Source organism: Phytophthora parasitica (genome assembly GCF_000247585.1).
Source record: "Phytophthora parasitica INRA-310 unplaced genomic scaffold supercont2.2, whole genome shotgun sequence".
NCBI classification, from domain to species: domain Eukaryota; phylum Oomycota; class Peronosporomycetes; order Peronosporales; family Peronosporaceae; genus Phytophthora; species Phytophthora nicotianae.
The window spans coordinates 1,672,922-1,693,184 of NW_008648988.1; the positions used below are offsets into that span (position 1 = coordinate 1,672,922).

Sequence of the window (20,263 nt, forward strand, 5' to 3'; positions counted from 1 at the left end):
GAAATCATCAAGCCGTCCCCCCGGCGCCACAGCAAATCTCGCTAACGCAAGGCAACAAGGCTGAAGCGGTCATCTCTGGACGAAGAGCTCCACAAGCTGTGTGTCAGGCCAGGGTGCAGTACAAAAACAGAATCTCGGCGAGATGCATATTTCAAGAATTCACATTGGTTTTCAATGACGTGAGCAGGCCGAATCTCGAAGGTATTTTCATGTTGCGCAACAATTTTAATCGAGTTCAAAATCGTCCATCGCAATATTGCGGCAAGTACATGCACTTCAAGTAGGGTTGTTATTTAATGTTAAATATTTAAGTGAGTTTAAGTAGATTTGTTAAATTAATTGCCACTTAATGATTATTAAATCCTAATTTACCAAGCAGAAGCGGTATTTTTGCATTCATTACTTCCCTGAGCACAGCGAGATTTGTAAATTTGGATTCTTTGCACCTGGCGATCTTTTGCAGGTCTTACCGTTGTCGAGTCAACAGCGCGCGCGATTCCATGTCTACTCGACACCGGCGCGCGTGAAAATCGGGTGCCCCTCACAACACAACTCACTCTCAAGTGCTCTACAAGGTCCAAGTCTACTAGTTCCTGTCCAGGCATTCAAATGCCACCGGGGCGTATATCGGATCCATTGTGGTCGGCGTTTGACGAGCTAGTGCCCCGAAACAAAGCTGCCGGAAAGACGCATCCAGATGTCGCCTGCCGCCACTGCCCAAAGAGATGGAAGAACGCGCAACTCGGCCTGCATATTGCTGATCACATTTTGAAGTGCGAGTCGACCCCTGCTGCTGTGAAAAATAAGTGGGAGAATCACGCTAAGAAGATTTTGGCAAAGCGCAAGAGCCGCCCAACTGAAAACCCAAACTTTTTATCTCCCACCAAAACTCGTCGAGCCAGCTACTCCACACCAAGACGTCAGACGCCACCACGAGCGGCCAACATGCGTGAGAGTGCACTGCAGAAAACAAATCGCCGGATGGCTGAATTCTTCTACTCGAGTGGCATCACATTCCGCCACATTGATAATCCCAAGCTCAAAGAGGTATTCCGTCTCTGCTGCCCCAACCTGACTTTGCCTTCGCGCCAAGCGCTGGCAGGTTCGTATCTGAATGAAGCCTATCTGAGTGAAAAAGAGGAGCTCGCTACGCTGCTAAAGAAGCAAAGGCGATTATCACTGGTGACAGACGGGTGGACCAACATTAACCGCGATAGTATTGTCAACTACGTTGTTACGTCACCCAAAATGCGTCCACTGATGTGGTCTTCGGGCACGTCTTCTTCTCACACTTCGGAAGATATCGCTAGTGATATCTCAAGAGTCATTGTGGAAATCGAGGAAGTTGCTGGAATGGGAAAGGTGACGTCCGTTGTATCCGACAACGCTCCTGCCATGGCAAAAGCAGGAAGACTTGTGGAGTCAAAACACACCAACGTGATTTACAGCGGTTGCAGTGCTCATGCTGTGAATCTACTCCTCAAAGACATCTTCACCAAGCTCAATTTATTCAGTGATGTGCTCAAGAAGGCAGTGAAGGTGACAAAATTTGTTCGGATTCGTGGCAAGCTACTTCGGTGCGTTCGTTCAAATCGTGTTCGAGTCTCTCCATGGAAAAGTAAACCACGAGAACTATCCACCCCGGTCTCCACAAGATGGTATTCGCAGGAAAAGTGCATCGCATCTGTCCTGGGAAACAAGAAAGCTTTAAGGGCAGCGTTTGGAAACATCAACCTTATCAACGAGTACAAGAAGGATAAAAAGCGGTTACCGAAACTGATTGAGACCCAAAAAATTGTTGGCGATAACCAGTTTTGGACAGATGCTAGGATGGTGATCAAAATGACGAAACCGATTACTCGGGCGCTCGCTGTTTTTGAATCGGATATGTGCTCCAATTCAATGATTCTCCACGAGTTTGATCGCATGAAAAGGGCCCCGGAATACGACACGAGCTTGCCTGGTTCGTATGATAAATCGATGCAAGAAGCAATTCAAGAGCTGATTGAGAGTTGATGGAAGTTTATTCGCTCGCAGTCTCACTCTACATCGATAGCCTATTTGTTGGATCCATCCAAACCAGTTGAAGCTTTCAAGACCTTTAAGAAAACTACCTCATCGCGTGAAACGATCAACAAAGCAGTGGAATTGGCGGAACGTTTAGGTCTACCGCACGATGTCACCCCAGCAAAGTTTCGGTCGCTTTTGACGGGCTTTTACGACGACAAAAAATCGTGGAATGAGGAGACCAAGGCCGAGAACAGTAAGTATCCACCGTTGGATTGGTGGACGACACAGGATGATATGCCTGTTCTCCAGGACTTTGCTGCAAAGATGTTGAGCAGTCCTACTTCATCAGCTGCAAGTGAGAGATTGTGGAGCACGCAGGGGTTTATTCACAGCAAGGCTAGAAACAAGTTGAGGGTCCGACGTGTGGAGAAGTTGTCCTTCGTTCGCACTAATGGGGGTGATAAGAGCACCAGATCGGAGGTGATATACCAAACTCCTCCAGTGGTCGAGAGTGATGACGACATGAGCAGCGACGAGGAAGATACAAGCGTGTTTGACTTTGATAGTGACGATTTTGCCTTGCTGTTGGAATCAATAGCGAATTTTGACGGCGAATATGATGACAGCGACGATGAAGGAGAGGACGAGCTTGCCGATGAAGCTAATGATGAAGGTGGTGATAACTTCTAGATGTAACACTGAAGTAGCCAGTTAACTGGGAGTGAAGTGAGAAGACAAGGGGGTTTGACAGCGACAGGAGCTTTTCCTCCTCGTGTCATACGATGGCGAACTCGCTCGTCGAGCTGTGTGTGCTGTGGCTGAGCTCGTGCAGCTCGTCCTCGGCACCGTCGACGAAGGCAGCAGGTCGTCAGGTAGATGGCGTCGCGCTGGTGCTGCTCCGCGGCGTTGTTGGACAGTCATCGCGGTCGGCTGGGCTCCTTCTCGTGCAGACTGTCGCGCTTCTTGCTGCCGGACCGCCGCGTCCGGTACACGTGAACCTGCTCGCGCGACTTGACCTTCTTCCAGATGCGGCGGTCCATGCGCCGGTCCTCGGCGATCGTTTGCCAACAGCGTCTTGGCCACGATGCCAGCTTGTCTAGTTTTGTAAAAACGCGAAGAGGTCCCGGAAATATTTCAGAGGGAAGGTATTTTATTTCGCTTCAATTAACTCTTAAAAAAAGCCGCCAAAACTTTCTTAATTCTACTTAAACTCCTAAATAACAACCCTAACTTCAAGTGACTCTGAAGATTTCAGGATCACTTGAGGAGGGGGCGAAGCTTCGTGCAGGTTTTGTTGTCTTCTTCAACCAACTTGGCTTTTCAGCCAATCATTGACTAGTTTTCGTCGTACTTTACCAGGAGAGCCAATCAGATTTGGATTTTAAGTTCTGTAAATCGTCCGGAACTTTTAAGAGCAAATCAAACCTTCCTCCGATGCCAGCCTCGATCATCGTAGACAACCTCCAGGAGGACGAGGTGCTCTCGTACCCGTTAGTTTTGCTCCAAGGTCGCATCACCGACCTGCATCCTAGTGCCAACCTCTTCCTGGACGCTCGTCTGGACGACTTGCGCCCTTGTCTCTGGCCAATCTCCCCCACGGGCCACTTCAAGGCGTTCGTTCTGCTCCCATCGTCTGGCAAATTCGCCATCACTCTACAACTCAGTGGCATCGCTCGCCGCATCTTTTGCGTCGAGTACCGACCCCGTGTTACTCGATTTGTGGTCAAATTTCACTATCAAATCTGCTCGGACGCAGACACTCGCGACGGATTCGACGCTCCTCTTGGTGTCGACAATTCCGACACTGTAGCAATTGCAAAGATCCGATTCAATGCGTTGATATTGCAAATGGCAGCAGCCGAGTTGATGCACGCAGCAGGTTTGCCACGACTGACGTTCGCTATGCAATTTGCACCCGATGGCCTGCCAGACGTGACGCTGCTGCGGTGCAGATTCACCAACGCTCATGCACGATCGGTGGACGGTCAGAAGCTCATTAAGCTGGTTCAACAGGACATCGAAGCCGCTGGATGGGACGACCATCCAGAATTGGATTTTAAACATGCAGTAGTGCTGGGGTGCTCGAGATACAATCGAGAGGCAAGGAAAGCTGAGGGACATACAGCACTTGGAGGAGGAAAAGTTGGAGTGTTTGGGTCTTGTGGACTGCACACGTGGCCTTCGCATCTTGGTGAATTATCGTTGTGCTGTTTGAATAACACGAGGATTGATACGCGCTATCTGTTGGACGATAGCTGCTACAGAGGCACCTTCTGGGCCAATTTCTCCACTGGAATCGGAGCCATGTTGCATGAAATTGGTCATACATTTGGACTTGGACACGCCACGAGCGGCATCATGGCGCGTGGGTTTGATGATATGAACCGACTGTTGTGTGTGTACGCAGCTGATCCACGCTCGTCGCAGCAGAGTTTCCGTCGATCTACTGCTCAAGGTTGGCTGGATTTAAACCACACCGTTGTTCGTGAAGTTACCAGTCGAGGAGGAGCACACTGGAACTCTGCTTCAGCTCAGCTGCTTCGACACTCTCCATGGATCTCAGGATACGCCAAGCCGTCGCTCGTAGGACCTACCGTGGACTGGGGAAGCTCGGTACTTGGACCAGTAGGCCACGGCACATACAATGGCACGCAAATCGACCTTCCTGAGAAGACATTATCGTCTTCGGTGGACGATGAACTGGGTGCCGTCATGATTGATGCTGATAAGTACATCGATCACTTTGAGACTCTGACACGTGCTCAAGTGGCTGAAGCTGAGCGCACTGAACCACTGCGTGCTGCTGGTTCCAAACACTGGTTTATTCTTGCTGACGGAGAGTATATCACTCGTGTGGATGTCCGTGCTATGGCTTGGATCGATGGACTCCAGCTGCACACGAACTTACGCTCATCACGTTGGTATGGCGGGACGGGTGGTAATTTGCACGCACTAAAGCCTGCTGAAGGGTGGCACGTGAGCTCGTTCATTGGCTCCAGAGGTGATTCCCATGTTGGTAGACTTGGTGTTCGCTGTCTGCCTACTTCCTCTGTATCCTCCCGTCCTCTGTCCCTGGAGTCTAACGGAACTACCAACAGAGTTCTATCGTTTCCTCCAGCTGGAAAAGCACTAGAAGGCAATCCCAAGACGCCGTTTTCGATCACTCTCACCGAGATCGGGGCTGTCGTCGTTCAATGTGGAAGATTTGTCGAGGGTGTTAAGCTGTTAACTCCGGAGGAAGCTGTGTCGAATTCAAGAGATCCAAGGTTCTACCGCTCAAACGAGCATGTCTTTCAGCTTTGTCCAGGTGAGAAGCTGATCAAGCTTGAGGTGTTCAGCGGCCACTGGGTTGACTGCATCCGGTTCACGACAACTCTACGTGCTAGCCCTTGGTTCGGTGGGGGCAGAGGACCAAATCACACAGTTATGGAGGGCCCAGCAGGACATCACATCTGCGGGTTGCATGGAATCCGCGGCAAACAATACGTCGGCTCGGTCGGAGCTCTTTACTGTGCTGATGCCGCAGCAACATGCCTACAGACACAGCACCAAGAACCTGTCCGGGAAATGGAGGATCAACCGAAAACACGGAAGTTCTGGGTTATGAGAACTGTCCCAGTCTCGAACCAGATCGCAGATCCTCCAAAGCCACCACTTGGAATTTTAATTGCTGTCCAGAACGGCTCCGTGACGTCGGTGCAGTCCTTCGACAGCGTGGAAATGTTTGATGAATTGGTCACCCAACTTCACTCAACTCTCCTCACAGTCGGCACTTCGTATCAAGTGCATTGCGTTCCGCTGAGACCTGGAGAAAAAGTTTTGCAGATCGACGTGAGCTTCCGTCCTGCCAGTGCCGACGATCCCTACACGGTCATTGATGGAGTCTGTTTCCACACAACTCTGCGCTGTTCGTCGTGGTTTGGAGCCTACCGTGAATCCAATCTACGCTTCTTCATGCCACCAGCAGACACCAGCGTCATTCGAGTACAAGGAACTTACACTGACAGCATCCTGACTGATCTTACAGGAGTAATTGGCGTCAGTATCAACAGCGCGACGCTGTTCACACCGGATGCTCGTGTCCTAGTTGACGACGGCGCGTACGACGTTAGACTGGAGGCTGCTACACCTGAATTTGGCGTTGAATCTGTGCTATTAGTCAAGAAAAACAACGGAGACAACCTGGACAAGCACGCGTGGACATGGAACCAGCACGGAATGCCATACCCACGAGCATGGCGAGTCCCTCACACGATGCTGGAAGCCTATGTGGACAGCAAAAGCACACTGTATGAAGAGTACCTTGTTGGCGCCATCAACTCCGGTGGAGCGTTTTCCAAGACTGCTGCTCCAGTGCTGCGTCAGTAAGTGGTTCAAACAAAAAGAGACATGCGTTAGAATCGTGCTATTGCGTCCGCAGATGCCTTTAACTCTCTAATTGTCACAGGTTAATCTTGATCTGACTCTGGAGAAAGCTGCATACTTTCAACGAACGCCAGCGACACAGCACTCTCACGGAAGCCATGAAGCAGGTCCCGGCACTGATCCTGGTCTAGTGCTTGATAGACAGCGTAGTGTTCGTCGGCCACAACGTCAGCGACCTCGATAGACTTCTCAAGTAGCGGTCGTGCCAGCTCTGTCTTGGCATCCTCTGGGTAGTGGTTCAAGCGCATGATTGTCTTGGCTGATTCAAGTTGGATAAAGTGCAGGTTGAACACCAGCGCCGGCAAGCATCGCCCCCGGATAGCAGCATCCTCTGCAGCATCGTTAGAGCAACCCAAGAGCCATCCATTTTCAAAGTGCAACACCTCTAGCGTCGCTGCAGCCGACCGTGACACATGGAACATGAGATCTGCCAGGTATTCTTTCTCCTCGCTATATAGAGACAGCGTCTCTGCACCAGGACTGTTGATGCAGTTTCTCCACAGATCGTACTGCGCACAGGCCTGAATATAAGCGCGCCAGCACAGGAACTCGCGCATAGCTCGTTCAATCTCGTCGTTCTCACACAGCACCTGTGAGTCGCGATTCAAGTCCATAACACCGATAGAGTCCTCCGGTAAGCTCTCTTCAACGAGCTCCTTTACAGCAGCAAACTTGCCCTCGAGAAGAAATTGCCGCGTAAGTAAATTGGCACGGACCAATGCCTCTGCGCGATGTTGAGGGTAGAAGCATAGAAACTCGATGGTCCGGATCCGCCTCCTGTCGATCTCTGTTGTGGGCATGTCGGAAGACACAGGCTGGCCCTTCTGTTGATCCTGCGCTACCAACCGATACTCTTCGCACAGACGTTCCACCACAGACTGCAGCACTATTGAGAGAACCTCCATGCCAGCGTATTCCAGGATCCTCTTGATGCACAGCTCGCGTTCTAAACTGTCCTCGACTGTGGACAGCATCTGCACGTAGATCTCGATAGCACCGTTTGTAGGGAGTCGAGAGGCGTAGACTGGCACGAACTGCAACTGCCGATGCTTCACTAGATGCCGGATATACAACTTGAGGATCATGTGGCCTGCCTGTTCGTCGAAATGCTCGCCAGTGAAGTTAGCGAACATGATAAAGTGGGCTGCAAAGCGCAGGAACAGAGACGAAGTCTCGTCGGCCTGCACCGTAGAGTTGAGCTGCAGATCCCAGTTGTACGAGTCATCCTCCGGGTTGAATAGTACTGTGTCCAAGATACTCGACACGATGAACTGGAACTTGGCCGTCACCAACTTGGACTGAATCTGACGGTGTGGTTGGTTCGCTTGCATTCGCACCAGCTCGCTTTGGCTTCCACGTAGCTCATCGAACAGTGTGTCCAGATCCACTTGGTAACGTTTAAGGTATTTGGTCTTGTCAAGCAAGCTCGAATAGTGACGTAAGTAGTGGACATTGTTGCCAACGATCAACTGCGACGACTGAGTCTTCACCTTCAGTAGTTTGTACAAAATTTCATCCAGTTGCTGCTCCGTAATTCCCTGGAGATACGCCCAGCAGTGGTCCTCCCAACTCTCGCATAGTGAGCTCTTCGTAATCACCTGAATGTTGCCACTTAACGCAGCGTAAATAAGCTCCTCATACTGTTTCGCAAGTAAGCTGTTGCTCTTGGAGAGCTTTCCGTTCGCATTCTGCTCGGACAAGCGCCAGCACATTGTTTTCCACAGTGCACGGAACGGATTTCCCCATCGCTCCAACGACAAATCTTGACGCTCATTGGTCTCACTAGCGCCAGCAGGATTGCCTCCCGAAAGACTCGCCGCTCTCCACGACTGACCCAAGCGGATACACAGATCAATGGCATCGTCCATCCGTCCAGCACGCACGTACAGCCAGAGAGCCTTCATCAGCTCAGCTTCATCCTCCAAGTCATCGGGCAAAATGTGAGCGTCTCCGTCACGCACAACAGCATCAGGATCCATCTGAACGTCTCCTGCAAAAACCTGTTTCTTCATCATTCTCAGTGTACGGGACCCACTAGCGTCACGTTTCTCACTAAGCTTAATCGTGCTCTCCAGTGCCATACTCTCCAGCCACGCCTTCACCGCTTTCTGGATCTTGAATGCCTCGTTACGCGTTTCCAGTAGCCGCACGGCGTCGTCCTCCAGCATCTCGAACCGTAGCTCCTCCGTCTCAGCGCCGAGCATCATTAGCGTGTCCTCACCGTCTGCTATGTCTTTGTTCATGTGGCACACTCGCCGCAGCTCAAACAGCAGTCTCCATGTATTGCGTTCATCTCTCAGCTCCTTGATATCGTTCTGAAGTCGCTTTTGTGCCAACGTCGGCGCCCGTGCTTTGCTGGTGCCTGCAAGTGAAGCCTCCATTTTCTCCAGTCTGTTTTGCAGCACTCCGATGTATCCACTCAGCAGTTTCTCGCAGTATAAATCCGAATCTTCCACGTCCTTCAGGTTTTCGTAAAAGTCGGCCGCCATCTCGGCAAAAGAAGCTTCTTCCGGTCGAACATGACGCGAGAACAAGTCTCCTCTAGCTGACGGGACTGTACTGAGCGACAGTGACTTATTGAATGTAGCCAATTGGGTCATAACGTGATCATTGGATGTAGCCAACTGATCCATCGCCAGTGACGGACCTTGAGGCTGTGCATACACCGACGAGATGGACGAAATGGACAGTTTAGGGTCTGTTTGCTGCGTTTTCTTGCCACTGAATAGGTCACCGCCTCTGCTAAGGAAGCTGTCTCCAATTGCAGCTGCCCTGACGATGTGGATGGCTCCTTCGAAGCCCATGCCACAGTCCACCACAAGCCACGCGTCCTCTACGATCTGTCCGCCGAACATGACGCGTGCATCTCTCGCTGAGAAGCCTAGATCCCGTACAGTGTCACGTCGCTCGCATAGTGCACGCTTGAGATCTCCGACGGTCGTAAGTTGAGGATCCACGTCCACGAACTCTGTAGATTGGTCTGGGAACACGCCCTTGACGTGTAAAAGGCCGTGGCGCACTGATGTACTGACTACAGGCTCTAATAGACGCGCGTCATCGTTTGCTGACACCTTCGATTCATCTCCCTCGCCCTCCATGTCGTCGTAGGATCCTGAGGTTGACGAGAAATGGAAGGTCTCTGTACTCATGGGAATTGCGCTTTCGGCGCCGAAGCCCGTACTACGCGGTGGTCCAGGTGCGGGTGCGTCACCTAGAGACGCCAATAGACTCAGCGACTGGTCTGCACTATCGATCAGACGCTGCACCGCCGCGCTGCGCCGCGCGCCGTCGCCGCTGGAAGAGGAGCGTCCTGCCATCGGATTCGGCGATAGTAAAGTGAGGGAACCACTCACACGGTATCCGGATGAAGCAGTTATCCGGACAACAATTAGTGTGGCGCACATCATCTAGTAGTACATGACATGTGAAGTTAAAGCACCGTTCGTCTAGCGATATATGCCTGGTGTTGCCACTGGTATCGCGCTTCCATTAGACGCCTATGGCATAATAACGTGTAGCAGCGACTTCGAGCTCAGGTTGCAGCAGCCTGGGAAATGCAAGGAAGCTCATTTAATTCTGCGGGCATACGATCTTTCTTGTGGTGCACGCTAATGTACCCATTCCTCGGTACATTTTTTCCAGCCCTCATCCATCCATCACGAACGTCATTAGGCCAAAAGCACTGATAGACGCTAGACCCCTTCCATTTCCTCCTACGATGCAGCTCCTGATCGGCAAGAAGCCGGGCGACGAGGAGCTCAAGTGCTTCCTAGCGTTTTCTCTCACTGGCACTGAATTCTCCATTGGCGCTGCGGACAAGAAATACTCAAGCTGCGGCCCGCAACTAGCCGTGAAGCCTGACGCTGAATTGCTTTTCTCGGCCAACGCCGTGTGCCGCTTCGTGGCCGCCAACGCTGGCCAGTTACAGAGCGATGATCTGGCCGTGGACGAGTGGATCGAGTGGGAGGCCAACACGCTGGCCCCATGGCTGCGCGTGGCCAAGGCCACTAGCAACAAGAACGGCGAGCTGGCCGGCCAACTGGCTGCTATGCTTGAGGCCAAGGAGGAGGCGCGGCCCAAGAACAGCGGCGACCTGCAGTTCCTCTTCGGCTCGGAGCTCTCATTGACCGACGTCGTGGCTGGTGTCACGCTGCGCGCTGCCTTCAAGGTTGTCAAGGAGGAGAAGGACGAAGCCGCTATCTTACAAACTTTCCGTAAGTACGTGGCCCAGCTCTTCGCCCGAGACGACGTGGCCAAGGGCGTGGCCAGCATGAAGAACGCCGGAAAGGCTGCTAAGAACGGCAAGAGCGCCCCCGGTGCCGCCTCCGGTGCCCCGGCCACTGCCGTAAAGGACGTCAAGCGCTCCACGTTCAAGCTGGACGAGAAGCTCGAGCAGGGCCTGACCTACCACAATATCCTGGAGGTGGTCGAGTCCCTTTTTGATGCTGCTATTAAGGCTGCATACCCTGGCCTGGACGTCCCGCCTGTCGAAGTGACGCGTACCAACGTCAAGAACGCCAAGTTCGGCGACTACCAGTGCAACTCGGCCATGTCCATCTTCACGGCGCTCAAGGGTACGCCCAACGCGGCCCGCTCGCCCCGTGACGTGGCCAACACTATTATCGCGGCCATGCCCGAGACGCGTGTGCTGGACCGCCTGACCGTTGCTGGCGCGGGCTTCATCAACGCTTTTCTGACTAAGGAGTTTGTGGCCGCGCGCCTTCAGAACGTGCTGGCCAACGGCGTGCAGCCGGCCCCGCAGAAGAAGCAGACGATCGTCGTCGACTTCTCTTCGCCCAACATCGCCAAGGACATGCACGTGGGCCACCTGCGTTCCACGATCATCGGTGACACCATGTCCCGTATCCTCGAGTTCCAGGGCTACGACGTCAAGCGTATTAACCACGTCGGTGACTGGGGCACCCAGTTCGGCATGCTGATCTGCCATCTCACAGAGACATACCCTACCTGGGAGACGGAAATGCCCAACGTGACGGACCTGACCAAGCTGTACAAGGCCGCCAAGGAGCGTTTTGACGCCGACGCGGACTTCCATGAGCGATCCAAGGCCCAGGTGGTGCTATTGCAGTCCGGTGACGAAAACTCCCGTAAGGTGTGGGAGACGCTGTGTGAGATCAGTCGTCGTGAGTTCCAGAAGGTGTACGACCGTCTGGGCGTGTCGCTTAATGAAATGGGCGAGTCGTTCTACAACCCCATCATCCCGGACGTCCTGGACAAGCTGCGTGCCAAGGGCATCGTGGAAATGAGCAACGGCGCCGAAGTGGTGTTTACCAAGGCGTTCAAGCAGCCGTTTATGCTGGTAAAGAGTGACGGCTCCTACCTGTACGACACGACCGACATTGCTGCTCTGTGGTACCGTCTGCACGAGATGAAGGCCGACCGCGTTATCTACTACACGGACTACACGCAGAAGGATCACTTCGGTTTGCTGTTCGAGGTGGGCCGCATGTCGGGCATTTACGACCCGACCAAGCAGCGCGCGGATCACGTGGGCTTCGGCACGGTGAACGACGAGTCCGGCAAGCGCTTTAAGACGCGCTCGGGCGAGACCGTGCGTCTGGTAGAGCTGCTGGACGAGGCAAAGGTGCGCATGAAGGCGCAGCTGGTTGAGCGTATTGAGGCAGGACAGACGTCGCTGCCCATGGACCAGGTGGATGCTGCCGCCGAGAAACTCGGCTACGGCGCCGTCAAGTACTTCGACCTGCGTCAGAGCCCGACGTCCAACTACATCTTCAGCTTCGACCGCATGCTGTCCACCAACGGTGACACGGCTGTGTATCTCATGTTTGCGTACGCCCGTCTGTCGTCAATTATCCGCAAGTCGGGCGTGGACATGGCTGCGCTCGTGGCACAGCAGCAGAAGGAGGGAAACGTGCTCAAGCCCGAGCACCCAACGGAACAGGCTCTGGTCATCGAGCTGCTGCAGCTGCAGGACGTGATCGTGTTTATCAACAAGGACCTGAGCTCCAACCGACTGTGCAGCTACCTGTACACGATCTCGGAGAAGGTGCAGACGTTCGTCACCGCTTGCCGTGTACTTGGTAGCGAAGAGCAGAACAGCCGTCTGCTACTGTGCGATGCCACTCTTAAGGTCATGAAGACGTGCTTCTCACTGCTGGGAATCGACCCGCTAGACCAGATTTAACACGATCTCGGAGAAGGTGCAGACGTTCGTCACCGCTTGCCGTGTACTTGGTAGCGAAGAGCAGAACAGCCGTCTGCTACTGTGCGATGCCACTCTTAAGGTCATGAAGACGTGCTTCTCACTGCTGGGAATCGACCCGCTAGACCAGATTTAAGGCGTGGTTCGTTCGGCTCTCAGTACAACGGCATCAACGGCGAGGTGAATGCTCGAAAATGAAGCTCAATATTTGATTAGGAAAATTCTAACTTGCGGGCATTTCTCCAGGACTTGCTGGTGATCGTCTATATAACATGCAGAGTTGGGTGATGGTCGTAGTTGTTGAAACATGCAGGCAAAATTACATCGTGACGCCGGGCCCGGCGAGATCTATGCGGTGGTGCTGTACTGGAGACCCGTGTCGGTCTCGAGCACGGTGCAGTCGGACAGGATAAAGCGCAGCGAGTAGGCCGACAACCGCCGTCCGCCAGACGATTCGGACGAGTCGTCCATGTCTTCGTCCTCCTCCTCTTGGCCCGCGTCATCGTCAGAAGCAGCGGCCAGCACGGCGGGGTCGATCGGGGCGTTGGCCGTGTAGCTTGGCGGCGGCAACGTCGGCACGTCGGCCGGCGTGAGCTGCAGCTCGGACGGCACCTGGCCGCCGACAAGCTCCAGGTACTCCTGTGTGAGCTGCTTGATCTTCTGCTGGATGCGAGCCTTCTGCTCGGCATCCGAGACGTGCGCCATGTACTTGCATAGGTGCTGGATCTTGATGAGCTTGGACGACACCTGACGGTATGGCCACCGCTGGATCTGCTTCCTGCGGCATACGCGCTTGACTACGGCCTCGCAACTGCCAAGGCGACGCGCAGCTTCCCGCAGTGGCAGGTGATAGTACTTCTGCAGCTCGGACAGTTCGAAGTCGGCGCTGGTGCTGGTCATGGTGCTTGTTGCTGTGGTTGAGTTAGTCGAGGTTGATGGGACTGGTAGCCGTAGTCCGTAAGCGAGTGTTGTGGTGGATCGGAGCTGCTGATGCGCTTTGAAGCAACTTGTGAAATGAAGACGAGATGGTGGTGTGCAGCTCGCGAGCAGGTGGGTGAAGGAGCTCGGCGCAGAAAGTGCGTCGTCATGAACTCGGCGCCGCGCGTAGAGTACCTGTTCGCGCGATGACAAGAAATTGAAGTTCGGCGGGCTCCGCTAAGTTTCGCGTGCTAATCAATGGAGATCAGCAGTTGCAGGTCGAATGGATTCCAGAACGGACGACGACGTTTGTGCGACGGCAACGGCGAGCCGTGATTTCGCTGCCTGACCGCCGCCGGCATTCGATGTTCAACAGACCAATGCACTGCTGTTGCTGTTGGCTGTAGCCACCCGCGACAAGCTGCGCTGGTCGCTGCAATTGAACTGATCGTGGCGTACGATCCTGCTGCAGGATTCCGACACAGGCCTATCTGACAGAGAGTTAGCTGCATGACACTCCGCCACACGAGCTCCGCTCGCGACTTGCACAGAAGCTCTGCAAAATCCATCGGTTCCACAGCCGTAAGCTCGACGTTGTGCCGTTGTCCTCGGTTCAAGTGTCTAGGTACGTAGAACACGAACGCGGAGAGCGACAGGCACGGCAAGTGGACGTCACGCCCAAATGGCTACGCGCTCCGGGCCAATGTACCATGGGCGACCGCTGCTAGTAGCGGGGCTCCAGGATCCAATGCATTCAGCAAACATGCCACGTGTATCTTGGCCGTTGCCACCGTATGCCTAGTACTGTATGCTTGTCAACTTGACTGTCAAGACCCTCATGCGACAAGACTCGAGCTCTCGCTTCAGTTACAGTTCAAAGATCCTTCTACTAACTTCAGAGAGCTGGTTCAGGTCCGTCTTTCTGGTGGCCGTTGTTGGCCAGCATCTTTTGGAGAAGCAGATAGTCTCAGCCAGTATTCTGACTCGGAGCTCGGAGCCACGACTCCACCGAGCCGCTCCGGTGGTGGAGCTGCTCTCTTCAATACCGATCCGACCAGGTCGCTAATCGACGCGGTTGCTCAGTCGCGTACACAACGAAGCGGTGCCAGGCGCCGCAGCCACAGGTTGCCGCCAGCTGGGCAGGCGTTGTGTAGGCTCGCGAGAGCTCTCGCCGCGATCGGTGCACGCGCGACCAGAGCAGAGCCTCGCACACCCGAGACATTCTCGTGCGTATATTTTGCTGACGGTGGAGCCACCGCGCGAATCGTCACGGCGAGCCGTTTTTCTTCTGCTGGCAGGCAGCAAGATCCGATCGGTGTGCTGTACTCTGTACATGCACGAGCTAAAATCCGCCGCTAACAGCTCGGCCTTGCCGCTGACACAGCGCTGACGAGAGCTGTCCGCCGCTTCGTCGCTTGCAGCGATCCAACGCGCAATCTTGTGTCGATCGCCTGCCCCGTCCTGCGTGCGCCGCCTCAACTCCAGCTGCCTGGATCGCCTCGCAGCCGCCGCCAAACTCGTGGGCGCGCGGCGCGGGGCTATCCTCTTGGCTGCATGCGCGCGTAACGACCAAGCGACTACCAAAAGAAAACAGAGCCTTCGTAGAGCTCCGATTTCGATGGCAAGCGGCCAAGCAACCGGTTGCTCGAATCCAGTCGTATTGCTGCATGCCAGCGACGGGGTCGCGACGAGCTCAGAGCGCTCGGAGCGGTGTTGCCGCGTCGAGCTCAAAAATACAGGCACGGAGCCGCTGGCGTACTACAGCGCCGCGTTCCACCGTCCAACTGCAACAGCTTGCACGCACGCCGGTTCAACCGGCGCCCAAGCGCCACCAACGACATGGCGACGTTACTTGAGACTCAGCTCGCGACGCCGAAATAAAAGGGTCCACCGGCAAGTCTGCTGTCTAACCTACCGTAGGCCCTACGAACCCGGCGGGGCGAGTTAGCTACATGGATCGCGTCGCAGTCGTCGGCGCAGCGATCTTGACTCAAGTTGAGTTGGACGCACGCCGTCTCTGTCTTCCGAGAGATGTCTCCGCCGTGAGACGTGTGGTTGCCAAGTTGCCACTGTAGCCATCGCCGTCGTGTTGTTGAAAGTTGAACCGAATAAGATCGGGGCGGGGTCGCCAATTCAACAAGATACCTGTACACTCGTTTACTAAGTATAATTTTCCATGGCCTAACGCAATGCAGGCGTTGTACTCTCTAGTAGTTCACTAAGTTGCCTCCGCCGCGCAATTATCCAGCCTTTCTAGCAATTCGCAAGCTGTCGACAGGCTCACTACATATTCGCGACCACGCCAGCGCCACGCGAAGCCATCAGCTGGCGCTGCGTTTCTCCACGGCAAATCCCGCGCGCCGCCGTCGCGTCGGAGGCGACTCCCAGCTGCCTCCGCGACGATTCTTCCAGCTCAGCGGCCTCGTGCTCGACGAGCACTGCTCGCTCCGAGAAGAGGAGCTACTACCCGCCCAGCGATCTGTAGCATGGTAATCGAGGCGTTGAATGGCCAGCAAGCGCCGATACGAGCGAGGAGCAGGCAGACGGCACGTCGAGGGAACTGTTCCCCGTTAGAACAATAGCCAGCAGCAGTCCACCCGTGGAGGTCATGCGCGGAACCACCACTAACTTGCACATCCCCCAAGAGTCCACCTGATTATTCCTGATAAACGATCTTTCTGCGGCATGTCGCGCCGATGTGTCTGTCCCCAAGAGTTCTGCGCTCTACTTAAGTACAGGCTGTCCGACTCGGACAGCGCTCCGTGTTGATCAGCAAGCAGTGCTGATTCAGGACACAATAAACAAATCGTGAACGCAGATTGTCATTTCCCAACACTTTTTTGGATGAAATTGCGAGGAAGCGTCCAGCGAAAACGGATGATCGGCGATCGGTACTCAGTACTACGTAGGAGATCGCCGGAAGGTACCGCCATCGCTGCTCCTCCACGACGCCGTGAAAATCACTGCAGGCTTGCGGGCAACGCTCGGCAGCACGATACAACTTTTTGCTGAAATAGTGAGTTGCAGTCAGGTTGTCCCCTCTAAAGCTCATGATGTGAGGAGCGCACTTCAAGCGATCACGACGATAGGTACGGGTATATAACTATCTTTCGGATCGGATGCCTATAGCTCACGCACAGTGCACAGTGTGGCGAAAGATCACGCGGCATCGAGGTCGAGAAATATATGAGGCTACCTTCATAAGGAAACGGATGGAACACAAGTACGTGTATATGTACAAAACACTCTGCAATCCCGATCTCGGTGGTCTGGTGATGACTCACCTTCAGTCACTCAAGTTGAAGCTATTGATGAGTCACGGTTATAATCATCAGGTAATGTGGTGTATATAAACTCTTTGTTGCTCCGTTATAGCTCACTCACCCTCGACAACCAGTAAATCCTGGAGATTGAACCTTGTGACAAAGTCGGAAGCCGCTTCTCGTTCCTAAACGCGTTGCGCCATCTCGTTAATCCAGCCTAGTTTCAAATTAGAAAAAAAATGAGAGCTTACCCTGCATTTGAACGTGGCCTGGAAGAACCTGCGTGCGAAGAGAAGCACAAATTCGCACAAGAAGAATGTGTCGGTGCCGTACTGTGATCCGTAGAAATACACTTGCAGCACACTGTCCTTCTGCTCTGCAGCTACGACATGGAAACCGTGTGCTCCTAAATGTCGCTCCAAGTCGGTTCGAGATGGTTGATTCGCAAATGTACACGAAAAGGCTCCACTGTTCAAGCGAAATATAAAATAATTAGCCAGTATTGCTCTTGGTGAGGGATAAGGGTCCTTACGTGGTCTCAGTTTGCTTCCACAGCTGCCAGAAGTCAGACGCAGGTAGGTTAGCATCCGGGCTCATTAGAAAGACTGGGGAAGCAAATGGAATTTGCTGGTATCCCTGCTCTAAGGACGGAGATGTTTCCACGACAGTATTCGTCGCTCTGGCCGAGATTCGAGGGGAAGCAGGACGTGCACTTAGCTGTCGACGTGCTGAACGTGCCTCGTCATCACCTCCTTCCATTGCCAATTGCAGCTGAGACATGGTGTGAGTGTTCGGGCCAGGTTTGGTGCTGTCTTGCCGTCGAAGTCTTCGCTGAGATACTGCTCGCTGCTCTCGAGGAGAAGCATTGACAGGCTGGACAGCGGATGCACGGATGTCCTTTTCGTCTTCGTCCGAGTAACTTGCTTCGTCGTCGTAGTCACCATTTTTCTTCTGAGGACGACGGATATCGGACAGGAACTCCGCCCTGTGTAACACATGCACTTTAGAACTGGCAAGTTTACCATGATCATAGTTCGACGACATACCCAAAGAATTCATCAGCCTGGGATCCCTTGCGGTGGATTGTACGCAGTAGCCAAGGCGACGTAACGAGATGCACCTTTCAAGTGAAAAAGCACAAAATGCATTTGGTTAAACGAACACTAGTGTCCAGTTAGTAGAAGACGTACGGTGACCATGGTAAGTGTCGTGAGGTAAATGATATTAACATTGGACGACGTGATGTACTGCACCTCCACCAACCCGAACGCCGATAACGTCGCAATGCCCAGCCATAAAGCTACATTTACGGCACAACTCAGCGAGATCCGCGCTACTTTTTATGAATGTAGAAACCATACCTATCGCCCATGACCCGACCCCGAGAATGAAAAATGTACGCACGTGCATGATCAAGTGATTTCCGTCTTGTTGCATCTTGCGCCACTTGCCATCGACGTAGAACCCGTGAAAACTGAAAGTTAACGAGATCGCCGCGTAGATGAAATACAAGTTGGCCAAAGTCACATGGCCCGATACTCGGTGGAATTTGACGATGTTCGAGTAATAGCCACGAATGACCTAGATAAAAACCAGTCAGAAAAAAAAAATCATCTAAAAAGTCTGAACAAACGACTTGAACGTACTCCACCGAGAATGAAAGCGACGATCGAAAGGAGACCAATGATCACTCCGAGGATTACCAAACGACGGCGAATCTTCTTGAGGATGGAACGCTTGGTGCGTTCATATTCCTCTCGACGTATCTCCACCACCTGAGCTCCACGCTTGTCGTGGCGAAAGTTCTGCAACAGAGATCGTTGAGTAGCTGGACTACATTATCGATAAGTAAATTACGAGACCGGCAAACCTACGCTAGGCCGCATCACGGACCCTGTGGCCATATTGACGAGGCAACACCTTGTGACCAAAGTGCTCGAGTTGCAGTGTTACAGCAAGCAGATCACTATTTTTATAGGTGGAAAACGGTAAGTGAAAAGAAAGAAGATGTTATCCATAGTCTATCTACAGGCCACAAGCCAGTACAAGAAGGAGATCAACGAGTCCTTGACAAGGTCGTCGATTATTTCTTGGCCTCGATGATCTTCACCTTGGCCTTGCGCGTCTTCTTGGGACGACCAATCTCGATCTGGTTGCGCTTGTGTAGACTGTCGAAGCGGTCCAGGAGCGGGTTGCCCTTGGGCTTGAGCGTCCGCATGTTGCCTGTGAGCTCCTCGGAGAATGAGACAGGAGTCTCGCGCTCCAGTTTGCTGCATGCCATAAGGACATAAGGTTAAAATGACAAGCATTATGGTAAAACTTATCGTAGAGTGGTGGGCGTACGTGTACTTTCCGGCCACGCGGACAAGCGGTTCCTCCTGCAGTTTCTGCTCCTGCTGGAGCTTCTTGAGCTCCTGCTTCTTGGCTGCTTCCTTCTCACTCTTGACGATGTCCTGTAGAATATGCTGCGAGCTGTAGTCAACAACACATCAGTTAGTTTTTTTTTTAGGAATTTCAACCACAATACCAGTCACAATATTCTAAACGTACGCATTGATCTGCTTGATGATCGCCTTCTCGCCACGCCGCATCTGATGCTGCAGCTCCATCTGCTTGTGTCTCGAGCGTTTGTTGCGCTGTGCACGTGTCACCTTCTCCGGCCGCTTGAGCGTCTTCCTGGTCGTGTCGTCCTCGTCCTCCGACTCGCTGGATTCTTCGTCCGAGTCCTGCTTAATGTACTGCAGTGTCTCCTCTGACATTCCATTGGACACAGGCTCTTGTAGCTGAGCCCTCTTTTCACGCTTCTCCAGCTCCTTCGCCACGGCCTCGGCCATAACGTCCTGGTGCGAGTCAAAGTCCGGGTGGTATGACTGGCCTGCCGCCGCCACCTCCACAGTGGCAACCTTGTACTTGGTAGAGGCCAATAGTTTACGTCGTTTGGTCTTCTTGACCACCACGGGCGCCACATACTCGTCCAGTCGCTTGTTCTGTTCATCGTCCTTGACGCTGCCGTCCTGACCCCAGAGGTCCTTAACCTTGTTAGTTTTCTTGGGTTTCTGTTGCTCCGGCTGCGGTTTCTGCTGCAGTTTCTTTACAGTCGATGCTTCACCCTTGTGGACCTTGGACGCGTCGAATTTGCGCGTGTTGGCTAGCAGTGGGTCCTTCTGGAGCTTCTCCAGCTTCTGCTTCTTGGTCAGAGGAGCAGGCACGTCGCCGCCCTTGCTGTCCACCTGGAAGAGCTGATCCGCCTCCACATGCTTGAGCTTTTTGTCCTCCGCATCCTGTCGGATACTCTCCTCCACCTGCGCGCCGACGGCCTTAACGCGCTGCTGACGACGACGCTTGTTGCTGCCCATGGTTTGCAGGTGTGTCAATGCCAACCAGTAGCTCAGTTGCATTTGGATCGGGTCAAAATATGTACAATTTGTGTACAATTTGTAGCAATTATTGCTTAGTTTTGCTT

General features: G+C 53.4%; 8 protein-coding genes across 11 annotated transcripts; 3 read left to right on the top strand and 5 right to left on the bottom strand.

Moving 5' to 3' along the window:
* Nucleotides 1–2,792: 2,792 nt before the first annotated feature.
* On the top strand, nucleotides 2,793–3,110 carry PPTG_20948 (hypothetical protein; the record flags this gene model as incomplete). The annotated part of the gene is made up of 1 exon (XM_008894375.1): nucleotides 2,793–3,110. One exon carries the CDS (start codon nucleotides 2,793–2,795, stop codon nucleotides 3,108–3,110), a length of 318 nt encoding a protein of 105 aa, XP_008892623.1.
* A 288-nt stretch (nucleotides 3,111–3,398) lies between these two features.
* On the top strand, nucleotides 3,399–6,489 carry PPTG_02576 (hypothetical protein). The gene has a single exon (XM_008893702.1). It carries the CDS (start codon nucleotides 3,445–3,447, stop codon nucleotides 6,376–6,378), a length of 2,934 nt encoding a protein of 977 aa, XP_008891950.1. The 5' UTR covers nucleotides 3,399–3,444; the 3' UTR covers nucleotides 6,379–6,489.
* On the bottom strand, nucleotides 5,906–9,964 carry PPTG_02577 (hypothetical protein). The gene has a single exon (XM_008893703.1). It carries the CDS (start codon nucleotides 9,840–9,842, stop codon nucleotides 6,459–6,461), a length of 3,384 nt encoding a protein of 1,127 aa, XP_008891951.1. The 5' UTR covers nucleotides 9,843–9,964; the 3' UTR covers nucleotides 5,906–6,458.
* Nucleotides 9,965–10,106: 142 nt separating this feature from the next.
* PPTG_02578 (arginine-tRNA ligase) lies at nucleotides 10,107–15,733 on the top strand. Of its 3 annotated transcripts, XM_008893705.1 has the most exons (3): nucleotides 10,110–12,463; nucleotides 12,618–12,799; nucleotides 12,866–15,733. In XM_008893705.1, the coding sequence occupies exons 1-2, from the start codon at nucleotides 10,154–10,156 to the stop codon at nucleotides 12,753–12,755; spliced, it is 2,448 nt and encodes an 815-aa protein (XP_008891953.1). In that variant the 5' UTR covers nucleotides 10,110–10,153; the 3' UTR covers nucleotides 12,756–12,799; nucleotides 12,866–15,733. The 3 variants fall into 3 exon arrangements, with proteins under 3 accessions (XP_008891952.1, XP_008891953.1, XP_008891954.1); XM_008893704.1 differs by having other exon boundaries at nucleotides 10,107–12,463; nucleotides 12,618–15,733; XM_008893706.1 differs by having other exon boundaries at nucleotides 10,154–12,954.
* On the bottom strand, nucleotides 12,968–13,519 carry PPTG_02579 (hypothetical protein; the record flags this gene model as incomplete). The annotated part of the gene is made up of 1 exon (XM_008893707.1): nucleotides 12,968–13,519. The coding sequence occupies one exon, from the start codon at nucleotides 13,517–13,519 to the stop codon at nucleotides 12,968–12,970; it is 552 nt and encodes a 183-aa protein (XP_008891955.1).
* Nucleotides 13,789–13,899, bottom strand: PPTG_20949 (hypothetical protein; the record flags this gene model as incomplete). The annotated part of the gene is made up of 1 exon (XM_008894376.1): nucleotides 13,789–13,899. The coding sequence occupies one exon, from the start codon at nucleotides 13,897–13,899 to the stop codon at nucleotides 13,789–13,791; it is 111 nt and encodes a 36-aa protein (XP_008892624.1).
* Nucleotides 15,734–16,747: 1,014 nt separating the features above from the next.
* PPTG_02580 lies at nucleotides 16,748–18,704 on the bottom strand (the record flags this gene model as incomplete). 2 transcript variants are annotated; one of them, XM_008893708.1, is made up of 9 exons in its annotated part: nucleotides 16,748–16,842; nucleotides 16,922–16,985; nucleotides 17,052–17,268; nucleotides 17,333–17,785; nucleotides 17,847–17,920; nucleotides 17,991–18,100; nucleotides 18,162–18,381; nucleotides 18,447–18,605; nucleotides 18,675–18,704. In XM_008893708.1, the coding sequence occupies 9 exons, from the start codon at nucleotides 18,702–18,704 to the stop codon at nucleotides 16,832–16,834; spliced, it is 1,338 nt and encodes a 445-aa protein (XP_008891956.1). In that variant the 3' UTR covers nucleotides 16,748–16,831. The 2 variants fall into 2 exon arrangements, with proteins under 2 accessions (XP_008891956.1, XP_008891957.1); XM_008893709.1 differs by having other exon boundaries at nucleotides 16,748–16,985.
* Nucleotides 18,705–18,883: 179 nt separating this feature from the next.
* On the bottom strand, nucleotides 18,884–20,198 carry PPTG_02581 (hypothetical protein; the record flags this gene model as incomplete). The annotated part of the gene is made up of 3 exons (XM_008893710.1): nucleotides 18,884–19,070; nucleotides 19,144–19,272; nucleotides 19,351–20,198. The coding sequence occupies 3 exons, from the start codon at nucleotides 20,196–20,198 to the stop codon at nucleotides 18,884–18,886; spliced, it is 1,164 nt and encodes a 387-aa protein (XP_008891958.1).
* Nucleotides 20,199–20,263: the final 65 nt, after the last annotated feature.